The 12,626-nt window shown below is 38.4% G+C and overlaps 1 protein-coding gene across 13 annotated transcripts in view; it reads left to right on the top strand.

Annotated features, from left to right (window-relative positions):
• The window catches only part of gramd1bb (GRAM domain containing 1Bb), a 122,763-nt gene that overhangs the window by 87,520 nt on the left and 22,617 nt on the right, over positions 1-12,626 (top strand). For 8 of the 13 annotated variants that reach the window (XM_014015052.1, XM_014015054.1, XM_014015056.1 and 5 more), the window contains 3 exons: positions 3,845-3,865; positions 4,473-4,496; positions 10,938-11,022. In XM_014015052.1, coding sequence (XP_013870506.1) covers positions 3,845-3,865; positions 4,473-4,496; positions 10,938-11,022 — 130 coding nt within the window. The remainder of the gene's footprint in view (positions 1-3,844; positions 3,866-4,472; positions 4,497-10,937; positions 11,023-12,626) is intronic. The other 5 variants (XM_014015055.1, XM_014015058.1, XM_014015059.1 and 2 more) reach the window with 2 other exon arrangements.

The following is a 12,626-nucleotide window of genomic DNA, read 5'->3' as shown; positions in this document are numbered from 1 at the left end:
CATTAGCACCTCTAGTAATAAATTTACTGAGAAAAATGGTGACGTGTTCAATACTTATTTTACCCGCTGTAAGTTAAAACATTAATTTTTACAAGCATTAGTCTAAAATGTAAAACTGGAACATTCAGAAATGTTAGAGTTGAGCCATTTTAGTCTAATCTTGAAAATAACATTATTTGTATTCTCAGGCCATCCTTAGAGTATGTGTTGGGAAAGATTCTCAACAACTTTTTGCTCAATATCTATAWAACCGATAAATTTATATGCAGGGTAATGTCAATTAGCTGTGACAGCTATCCTAAATTTATTTAATTTGAAAACTAAACAGTTGTGTGGATTGCTCTGTCCAGTAGTTTAAAAATATGTTGCCAACAGACAATCAGGATTGACTTCAACAGGAAATGTTTTAAAGGGAGCATATCCTGCAAAATCCACTTCCTTATCTGTTAAATGCATTATGTTGTGTATGTCTCTAGGAGTGCAGAAAAGTTTAATTTAGTCTCTCCTGGTGCTGCAAAGATATCTTTGTATTCTGTTTGGGTTATATTTTTCAGTTCATTTGGAAATAAAAAGTGTCTGTGCCGTAAAACCCTTTATCAARCTGGAATAGACCGGCCTGTGAAGCTCCTCTTTTAAATTTAAAGAGACAGCTTCAAAATGAGTTGATCTGAGACACACCTCAGAAAAGGGATTAAAGAGATGCTTGTGGAGTTACAATAAGTAGAAATTCAGACCAAAGCGTTGCTGTTCCACTTTACAGACCACAACTGATTTAAATGTGAAAAAAGGCTTTAGAAGCGCAGTGTGTCTCAGCTACAACCACATAAAATTTTAACTCTGTCAAACTGACTGATTTGTAATATTTTTTCTCAAGGTTTGCCYRTGACGGCCATCTTGAATTGGGCTGGCAACAAACATATTTGTAGGAATAGATCCAAAGATTACTTTCTGCACCTTTCCTTAAATTTGTCCATTAGTTCATGAGATATTTTATTAACAAACAGGAGATAATAATGAGACAATAAATTATATTCCCAATTTCCATCTTTTTTTTTATTCATTCTCTGCTGCGCCTACTTGAAACAGCCCACCTTCACACAGCCACATTGTAAAAACTTTTCCTAGAAACCATGTTTTCAGAAACCTCCCGCCCTCGTGAGCAGCAGTCACACCGAGTCGACACTAACGTTGATGCAAACCTCATCYAGACACCAGCCCTCAGAGTAATTCCACTCTCATGTCTCTGTCACCTTCAAATCAGATTAGCCCACATTAGCTCGGCTGTCGTCACCGGAAGGCCCAAGGCCTGCAGCTGCAGCACACATCAGATAACCATCAAACTGCATTAAACATCGCAGTCGCCATCCAGCCATAGGTCATCGTTAACGCATTCCTGAGAGAAATTTTGTTTGCTTCCTTTCAGCAAGTATTAACAGAGTATTCCCTTTTTCCAGTTTTTCATCTCTTTATTTCCCTTCTCTTCCCTGTGGCTCCTTGTTTCACCCACTCAGTGATGTCCTGCATGTTTCCTCGCTGGGACTCTGGAAAGCTTTATCATGTCGCAGCAAAATACTTTGATGACACATCTCCTGTTAGGGTGATCTCTGCTGCCCCCTGCTGTTGAAAAGTGGGGTGTGCATTGAGTGTGTAAAATGATGTTTGAAATTTCATGAACATGGCTGCGTAAAAAGCTAACTAAAAATAAAAACAAAAAAATTGCAYACATTTCTATTCTCTAACATCTTTATGGGAACAAGAGGTTGTAAATCTTTACTCAAAATGGGGATTTGAAGATATATTGTCAGATGAGATTTATTATTTACATATTTTTTATGTCTGTATTGAATTTCAGCATTTTATTTTTCATGGTAAATGTATGTTTAAAGGGAAARTTTTCTTCAKTACAAARATYTGAAAATATTTTGTCTGAAAGTCACAATACAGAGGTTTACATCCACTCGTCATATTCATTTTGTGTATTTAATGTTGTATTCTAGCACCAGTACGACAGCATGAAGCTAATACTGCCATGCTTCAAAGTTACAACAATGTTTTTAAGTTTGAAAGCCTGACCCACCTGCTCCAAATACTTATTGTCATTGTAGCCAAATAACTTGATCTTTGTCTCACCTGAACAGAAAGCCTTCCTTCAGGAGGCCTTAGAACTGTTGTGTTTTATCATCACTGTACTGCATGTGTCCATACGATGATGTCTGCCTTTAACCCAACACACATAAGTGGAGCAGCAGGCAGTTATGTAAGCTCTACACACACTGTGTCCAGCTCATGGGAAACCCCTCCCACTGCTGTATACGTCACAGCACGGGGTTTCTTTTCACCTGGCGACTCCACACTGATATCCACCGTTTAGCCAAAAATCTGTCTGAAAAATACAAAYGGATGTACTTTCAACAACTGCTCCTTAAAACTATCTGTGTTGTTTGGACGCACAACAGCCGGCTTCTGTGAGCAACATAGTTGCAGCAAAATTATACCCATTGTTCTGACTGCTTTTCTGCATGAACAAACACACCCACTAAACTTCTGACCAATCACACGATGCTCAGCACATTCGCCTGTGAGAAAMAGTTCGGCCCGAGCCTTGTGTGAAGGCGAGGCTGCTCTGTGTACAACATGACACAACTTTTATCACACAGATGCAAAAATAGGAGTCTCAAGGACAATAGTAWATGGGCATGGCAGGGAATCAAACCTGTGACTCTCTAGTTTGAAGTCACTGCCTTACCACTGCACCACAGTGGCTCATTCATCTTTCTTTAGTCACTTTTGGAGCAGGGGCTGGAGTCTCAGTCTGTGGTACAAACACTGGGGCGTTGGTGGTTCCTGAGCTGTTCCTAAACACTCAGATCAATTTGATTTCATTTGAGGGTTACATGGGTTTTGGTCAGACAATTAAGTGCTGTCAAACAAATTATTTCTATGCAGCAAAGTGAAGCTACCAGCTGCAGTCAATCACAATCACAAGCAAGAATGCAGCGGGCTTTGACCCTGATTGTCTCTAGACCCAATTAATTCTAATTTGGGCACCATTTTTTATTTATTTATTTTTCAGTGGTGGGCACAGTTCCCCTAAGGCACTAAAGCACTATTAGGGGAACTTAGGGCTTTTGCTAATTTTAAAATTTATTAGTGGATTAGCACTTGCTAAATTTATAGGCTAAATTTAGAAGCACTAACTGAGGGCTTTAAATGTTATTGATCAACATTATTAACTGCTGAAGGTGAAAGCTGTCACACATTTTGTTCATACGTGTGTCACTTATCCACTAGGTGACATATTAACAATATATGAACCCAAATATGGCTGTGGAATTTCAATGACAAGTCTTAGGAGAGCAACATGTGACTCATGTTGTCTGTTGAAGAATGTTCCATTGCTTGACTAGGTTATTTTAGTGCTTTAGAATTAGCTTTTGCTAAATTTTTCAGTGTGTTAGTGCTTTAGACTTAGGGGACCTAAATATTTGAGTTGGTGTTTTAGGGCTGCTGGAACTAATTTTTAGATTAGTGCTGCCCACCACTGTTTATTTTGCATAAAATCATTGAAGCTGTAACATCACTCCCCCTGGATAAAGAATGCTTCACATTAATTAATGTGACGTTCATACCTGTGATGAGTGTATGGAAACGTTTGGCTCCAACTTCAGGTGAGCTGGAGTAAACTTAAAACTGATCATATCTTTTAAACGACTAAAGTCCTGTCAATTCTGTCCGTTTCTACATCTGCTGGGCCAGCTACAAGGAGGGTTTATGTGTCTGACTTTGTGTCCGTGTTGACACACCAACGTGTCTAAATGTTTCCCCTCTCTGTCTCTTTCCACAGAAGAGCCAAAGCTGGTACAACGTAAGTCACCCCTCATTTTTATCTGCACTTTTTATACGTGTGTCTGTGTTTGCCATTTAAGGTACGGGTTTGTGTGCTGGTGTGTATTTTTTGTCATATGCATGTGACACCTGGAAGTGTCCATCCTTTGGTGATGAAAGGTTGTTATTTTTGGTTCTGTTTACTGGAGCGATAAAGCCTCTCTGGGTTGCCAGTTCTGTAGCAAAAGGGATTAGCAGCAGGTGGGTCGAGTCGTTCACAGCAACAAAAATAGGTGATGCCCTATTAAATTAATTTACTTAGAATTGAGTACTTTTTATTTCTGGACCAAAAATCTATCATGGCATGAATAAAAAAAGTCAGTTTATTTTTTTTTTGCACCACAAGATGTCATGCAAACCCTTTGATAATGACCTGTCATCTACTCTTTACAGATATTTTCAGCTAACTTTAAATTGTCCATGAAAACAAAACAGTTGTWAATGTGACCAAAAGCAAAGGGAACTTGAGTCCAGTTGGTGTTAAATCGTTCTTCATCCAGGACTGCCCTTATTGCAGTTCCTCCTGTTTTCTTTGAATTGGTTTATTTATTCCCTGTGTGTACAATCTTCCCTTCTCTTTCTCCCAGCATGAAAGGCAACACATCCTGAGAGTAAGCATGACTTTGATAACTTTCTCGCTCTCTCTCTCTCTCTCCACTGGTGGGGTTTTTACCGTCCCTACTTCCTGCTTCTCTTTTCTTCACTCGGTGTTGTTACTGCCTGTTGCAAGCCTCCACCCATAGGATTTTAATGAGTTATTATAAACTCATTTTAAAAATATTTGATTAACCGCATGGCTTCTTCATTCTGGTCAWGATAATGAAATTGAAATTGGCTGGTTTTGTGTTGTACAAATCCAGTGTTTAAAGGAGAACTTTAAATGTTTAATGTTCTCCTGGCGAGCAGCAGGTGGGAACAAACGCACCGAAGCTCTTCACTGCACTAAACATCAGACGGGCCTCTGGACGAGCCATGGCAACGAAGTGTGAGGATTTAAGATGAGGCGAGCTCCTCTCCACGTCGCTTCCMGACTCTGTTTTGGAAAACATGAACAAACGGTCCATTTGGCATTTGGGTTCTTGATCCATAAAGTCCAGAGACGTCTCTAACATACTAAACTACAGCAAACCTTTCGCATTTCTCTCTAATGTAGAGTTGATGTTATTAAACTCTTATTTGTGGCATCAAACTAAGTTAGTATTAAAAATATGACCAACAGCTGGACACAGCACCTTTTAATCAAACCAGAATACATTTAAGACCTTTAAACATCTGAAAAATTGTAAAAAGTTGACAGTGAAAGGAGATGAGAAGTTTTGACAGTCAAAGGTAAAGGGAAAATTTAGCTGCTGACGCTTTTTGAATATTGAACCAATAAAGGTCATTTATATTAAAGAAAATGCAGCAGTTCTTAATCAAACAATTAACTTTCAAACTTTATTGATTATTTTGCTAAACGGTTTTAATAGAATTTTGCATTTGCTGCAGACTTACTAACATTTTAAATCTATTTATTTGCCATGTGGATTTCTAGTAAGTGACTGATTTTCAGTCCATGTCCCTGATTAGACTTTTCTACCTCGCAATCCTGTGCAGAAACCTACAATATTAAAAAAATTATAAAACAAAATAAAGCATCATTACCATAATAAAGGTATAAAATAAAGCATAAAACTGACAACAAATCAGATTTATAGTGTTGATACAATATCATATTGTCCAAGTGCTGACTGCACAGTGGTCAGCTCTGATGTCTCATTGYGTGGGTTTTCTCCCAGGACYCTGGTTTACTCCCACACACTAAAAACAGTCCCTTTACCATTTACACGCATGTTAGGTTGCCTTCAGGCTCTGGCCTCCCTTKCAAAAGAGATCTATGATTTCATTGGGATTTGTCTGATTAAATAAAGGTTAATAAATAATACGAGCATTTTAACACATCTATTATCTAATTAATATGGTCATCAATGATCTCAAGCTAGGTTTTCTTTCAACTACTTTTTTCAGTTGAACTAGTTTTTCTTGAACGTTTTCAAATCTTTTTGTTTTTGTTTTTTTTTTACGTAGATTTCCCGTTAAGTTTTTTTTTTAAGAAATGCTTGCAAATTTTTGAAGGACATTTTTTTATTAAAAAAAATTATTTTTTTAACAAAAGGATTGATACTTTAGGAGGCAGTGTCTTCTGTTATTTGTTCATTTTTATCTCAAGCATAATCTTTGCAGCAGAAAGATGTACAGTATTTTAACCCTTTGAATGAACCAGTGAGCAGCAACACTGAAACCTGTCACAACATCGCATCACAAAGACAAAAAAAAAAGAAAAAAAAAGAAAAACACAAAATGACCTGTATCTGTCCCAGTACCAACTCACCTGTGGAGTAAACACTGAATTAAAGTCTGTAGAGTTAAATGAGATTATTTTTTCTTTTTTTATATTTTAGAACTGTGCTTTAAAGTGCCTGTGACATTATTTTTTTTGTAATAAATGTGAATGCATTTTTGGAAAGAGAACATTGATAACAAATTGCAAAACAAATTTCACACCATTGAGATGAACAGTTGTTGAAATATTTGCATGTGAAGAAACAGGAAGCGATGTCATAGAGGAATATCTGCATGTAAACAGAGCAATGATACAATAATTAGAGAAGAATCTGATGTTTCTTTAGATTATTTTGAGTCACTATCAGAGTTGAAGAAGAGTTTAAATAAGATTGTTTCAATAAACAAAGACCAGAGAGTTTCTCGTTTTAAAGAGTTCCCCTTTGATGTCACTTCCTGTTTCACTTTGCTGAGCCAGATTCAAGAAAAAATATGCCAGTTATGAGATAAAATGGGTAAAATCATGTGTATTATGCTAATTTTCTTAAATATAAATGTTTTCTTTCACTTTTTGTATTTGAAGGATAAGTAAGTCAGAGGCCCTTTAATTCACAAACAAACAAAATAAAATAATAAAGTTTTAATCAGTGTTTCTTAATTTGAAAAGTGAACATCACTGATTTTAGAWGATTTATTTTCACTCAGAACACTTCATCCTGTTCAGTAGATAAATGTGTATAAATAAATCCACAGCTGAAAACATTCAATATTAACCTAAATTTTATATTTAATTAAAGATATTCAGTATTTAATTATGTTYTCTTTGAAAATAGTTTCTCAAGAGAGAAAAAATTGTTACACTGACTCAATTTAGGAAAGAACAATGTTTTATGAACAGTGTACAGTGTAGTAGGTACCACAAGACTCAGTGGAGAGCAATATAATCAACTAAATATTATTTTTAATCCTCCAGCACACTGATATTGGACTAATTATAGGATGTATTAACAATAAAACATTTAGAAAGTAACGTCAAAAATGTTCCTTTTAAATAATGGAGGGAAGTGCTAATTCCGGAAAAAAGGCTAGTACTTCTAATAAAACTGATTAGTTTCTTGTCGTTGACAGTACATGGGCATGAACGCACAATTTAACATTACCTTTTAAAATGTGTGCATCAGTGTCAGGGCTGACACCCTAAAGTTCACGTATTTAGTCAGAGTGGCACAATATTCTAAAAATATTGTTGAATATTACAATAACCACATCAGATCTCACGACAGTCACAACACCTAAATGTGTTGCAGCATCCTGACCGCTATCATCAGCTGTGAACGTCCATCACACTGACCTAATATGGATAATGTTGGCATGCAGAGCATGAAGGCATGGCACTGAAACATACCAGCCAATGACACATGGTAGTCCAAATCGTCCTGTACGATATTCATTTCACCCAGAATGACTCTGTGGTGATGGTTTTTAGACACATTGTGCAGACGTATCAATCAAACCTAAAACTAAAACACACACAACACACAGAGTTTGTTCAGCTCTGGCTGCAAATGTAAATGCTGCACTTTTTATAGCTTTGCATGTCAKACAGCATATGCTCTGAAGTTCACAGCTCCATGGCAGCTACACAGCCTGACTGCCTCCATTAGCACCGATACCAGTGTCATTTGTTCTAATGTGAGTTCTAAGCTGGTAAGAGATGTGGACAGTCATCACCCTCTTATCATCTGAAAGCCCTCATTTATTTGCTTGGTATTTACAGAAGTAGGTCACAGTGCGTCCTTGGTTACCAAACCCACAGTGCTCCAGGAAGTTAGCGACAAGAGGTCAAACACCAACCAGCATTAAAAATTAGAACGAGGCTAATTTGTTCTGATAATAAAAAWAAAAATATCAGGCTGATACACGCATCCTAATATTTGAATCTGTTAAATAAATACGTGGTAAACACTCACAGTGACGTACACAGTATCACACCCCAGTTTACAGTACCAGCCTCCTCCACCCCCTACTGTTTGTTCAACGAGTTAATAATGAACCAAATCAATACATGACTTCATCCCAACACTCACACCATCACCTGGATTCTAAACGATGCATCAGTCACCATGGCACCTTTATTTGCTTGATTTGTTAGAGAAAATAGATAAGCAGATAGARAGTTTGCTGTCAAAATCAACACCACTTTTGTGTAGAGGAATTAATTCTCRTTTTGTGTAGTTTTTCGTCTACTAATGAACAAATAAATGCATTTTCCCTGCTTTTTAAGAAGGTTGTGAATAAAKTTTGTTTTCCAGGAACATTTCCAAGCATCCTGATTTCTTTTCTTTTAGTTCTAATTCTCCGTATTTGCTGAAAGGGAGGATTGAGACAAGGTAGCGTTTGTTGGACCCGAAGCTGAAATCTGAAGTGTGAGAAATGTGGCAGGATTTAAATCCAGCCATTCTCTAATCCATCAGCCCTTACATCTACAGAACTGTTCCCAGTTTTCTGACAACTGGAAGGTTTCAAGTTAAGAACATTACATCTACACATATATATATATATATATATATATATATATAGAAAGGATCCACTTCCCTCTGCAGAGTGAGCAGTGGGTCGCGACCCGGTCCAGATCCTGTCAAGAATGATGGTGTTGTTTTGCAGGCGGAGGTAACTGGAGGTTATGCGCTCACATCTGGTCTCTGTAATCCAATCGCTCGGGCAGAGAGCAAGTTGGACTCCACACATACCATAACAGAGAGAAAACACGACTCTTTTCTTCAGTCTCGCAGCTCCTCTGTGTCCAGTTAAATCCTTCTCTACAAAGTAAACTTTCTTCAGTCTTTGCTGCTCGTAAACAGAGCCATTACAAAGCACTCAGACCTGGACAGCACCCCCACCGTACACACACACTCTACTCGCACACTTACTAGGAAGAGTAAACAAGAAAAAAAGGAAAGAGCTTGTGGCATGATAATAAAGGACTTGTTGGCTGGGGTTACTAGAGGGCAATGGCCATAACTCCTCTCACTGTGTGTGTGTGTGTGTGTCTGTGTGTGTGTGTGTGAAAGGAAGCGGGAGAGCTCCGGAGCAGCACAAGGATCATGTGGCTGGAGTGCAGTGTGTCCACTGCTCCACGCTGAAAAGGGGAGCAGAGCTCAGAGCAAAGGGGGGCGGACACTGCAGCTTCCAAAAGCCCCTGGATCCACCAACTATCTTATCTTTATTTTACAAACCTAATGTAGCTGACGTTAGGGCTTAACGAGGGGAGCCCACTGAGGCACGTTTCTGGGAAGTTTGTTTCCATCCAGAGAGGCCTACAAAAAAGAAGCTGGCACCATGAATGTGGAGCTGGATGAGGACTGCACCATGTCGGAGTGGGAGGCTGTGCTGGAGCTGGATGAGGCGCTGGCAGGGTGGCATCTGCAGGGTCCGGATGGTGGCGAGTGGGGTTGGGAGTGGGGTTGGGCTGCGTCGAGCCCTCAAGACCCAGAGTGGGACAATGAGGATATTCCTGCTGTAAGTTGATCCCCACTTGTGCTAACAAACAAGCAGAGCAGGAGCTAAGACTATTAAAGCATYCAGTTTGTAATTACTGGAGCTCTGACAGGATAAGCTCCCAGGAAGAGGTGCATTCAAACAGGCATTGTTTTTACTGTAAAGTACTGCGGTGTGCTAATAAAACCACTGGTTTGGTTATGAGTCATACGAGTTGAAATTCGTCTGGATCTCACAAAGGGTTGTTGTTTAAAGGGATCATCAGGCTACCATGGAGCTGAATTAACACACCAACCTTGTAGGTAGGTGTGCATGTGTATGTTTGGTTGTTCCCAGTCAATGAGGAAGGGTGGTGTGTGCAGTTTGTTTTAGAGATGTCTCTCACGCTGTTCGAGCAGCTTTTTCTTATTACCTCATGTTCCTCAGAACAGAGGCAAAGGCAGATATTGACACGTAATGTTTCAGTTTTGTTTTTAATTCCTGGCAGTTTCTAAGAAAAAAGGTTACATTTACGTCATCTGCACTCGAAGGAAATGTATTTTTCTTTTGTTTCAGTTCACCCCTTCGTACTCTATTGTCAACTATTGTTTCCTGAAGGTTTCCTGTTGAAAGGAAACATCTGGCACAAATACCACGAGCCCTATCTCTTTGGGGCACATTGCAGGTTTTACACACCATCCCCATTCACTTACAAAAATCACTTCCAGGCAAATTGGTATCATACATTTAAAGGGTATTTTTTAAACCTTATTCAATTACAGTTTTCAGTTGCTACTAAACAAATTTCTCATCTATACTTTGCTTTTTACCACATATCTATTCCTGTTACCAATAAAATCTTACTTTTAGTGTTCTATCAAATGATCCTCTGATTTTGTGCACTAAGTCACGTAGTTACAAAGTATCACWAATCATGCAGCCTTAAAGATACAGCTCAGGCCACATTCCTCCTGTCTTTCTTATTCCAGCACAAATCTCTCACTGAATGAAAGTGGTGGTTTTTGACTAAATAAAACCAGGCGCCCCTCGTTGTCAAAGCCGTGGGTGGGTTTTAACGAGCTTAACTCGTAGAAACGAATAAGTTGAACCATGTGGCGGAGAACAAACTCGTGAGCGGAGATGAAAGAGAGAGAGATTGGGCAACATTTAGATATGTGACTCTGTGTGTGTTTGTTGGGTGTGTGTGTGTGTGTTTTGTTGTGTGATGTTTCTGACTCGGTGTGTCGCTGCAGGTGCTGAGCCCGACATACAAGCAGCGCAATGAGGACTTCAGGAAACTCTTCAAGCAGCTCCCCGACACAGAGAGACTCATTGTTGGTGAGTGGACACCCAAACCCTCTGAGACCRTCTGAGGGCTGCCAGGGTGCACCCCACTTGTTACAAAAATAAGAAAAAGATCAGTCCTCACAGAACAGACAAGAAATATACAAAAATTCAATATTTGATTGACTATAAATGCATCTAGAATGGGTTTCTTCAACTTCTAAAACCTGTCCCACGTTCATTTTTTTGACGTCTTGCAACAAAATAAAAGTTCTTTTTAAGTAAGTCTTAAGGAATAAATTAGATTTTGTGGTTTGTTGAAAAGGAGAGAACATCTGTTGAAGACAATCTACTGTTAACACTCCATAAAGGCTGAGAATAGTATTCACTGTAACTGTAAATGTTTCCAAATGCACAAGTTTTCCATCAAAGCTTTGATTTATGAAACCTAAAAAGTGTCAAATTCTGTCAGGGAATCCAAAAACAGCTTTTTGATTATGCCTTTACTGGCCAGCATTTCTGGTTTAATATTAGGCCTTGGACACCTCCGAATTGCTAACGTTCCCAGCAGCATGTTTTCCTTCGTGGCTTTCAGAAATCTCCAGTGTTGTTAGAAAACATTCCTAGAACCGTTGAGTTGCCACTTCATTCCAAACATTTGGTGTTGATACGTGGTTTTCAAAAGATAGTACAAGTTGTTGTACAAGTTCCTTCTAAGGGAGCAGTTTTGGAACTTTTTGTGCTCCATTTGGAAGAAAATGTTCTTTAACAAATACAACTATAGAATAGAATTAAAGAATGTAACTAGGGCTGCACAATATTTGAAAAAATGACATTGCAATTTTTTTAACTCTGTGATATTAAAAAATCCAGAATTTTCTACAGATGACTTGAATAACACTTTAATTTCTGCTTCCATCCTGCCATCTGGTAGACGATGAACATGCACCGATACCGATCTCACCTCTGTTTTTGTGTTTATATTATTCATTTTTGTGTATTCGAATGTTACGCTTATCTTTTATTGCTTTTATTGTGCTGAGACCTGAATACATGTTTCATTCTATCATGTGCAAACGTGAATTACATTAACAAGTTGCCTCTGCGTCAAGCTCCGTTTCTGTTTTCGTCATGCTAAACATTAGCATTCATGCTAAACTGCATTTTCACCACTTTTCCTCCTCGTTTTCATCAAGAATTTATTGACAACACTTCCCAAAAAATGCTGCCATTATTCTCCCAGACGGTCATATTCTGAACATTCTGCTCAGATTCATTAGTGAGAGCAACTATCTGTGTTTTTTGGCRGTTTTTGTGACAGTCTTTGAATTTTGTCTTTGAATTTTTTCAAAGACAAAAATACATTTTTTGATTTGATTTTGTTTTTGTTTCTTTTGTTCGATGTTTTGTTCCCTTTGCTCTTTTTGTTGTTGTTCCCCTATGTTTATCTGTGCCTCCAGCCACTTCTCCCAATACTTTTCCATGGTTAGTCTGCTCTCTCAGTCAGCCTGTTACATCCAGTCACATTTGTTCCTGGTTTCATTGTCACAGCTGCAGTTTTCCCATCAGCTTTCAGTTCAAATACTCAAGCTCTGGGGTCTCATTTATAAAGGATTGCGTGGAAACCATACTAAAAGTGAACGTACGGCCAAAAGGCG

Source organism: Austrofundulus limnaeus, unplaced genomic scaffold, assembly GCF_001266775.1.
Source record: "Austrofundulus limnaeus strain Quisiro unplaced genomic scaffold, Austrofundulus_limnaeus-1.0 Scaffold122, whole genome shotgun sequence".
In the NCBI taxonomy this organism is placed as follows: Eukaryota; Metazoa; Chordata; class Actinopteri; order Cyprinodontiformes; family Rivulidae; genus Austrofundulus; species Austrofundulus limnaeus.
The sequence above is the reverse complement of the archived record's forward strand: the minus strand, read 5'-3'. Positions and strand labels throughout refer to the sequence as shown.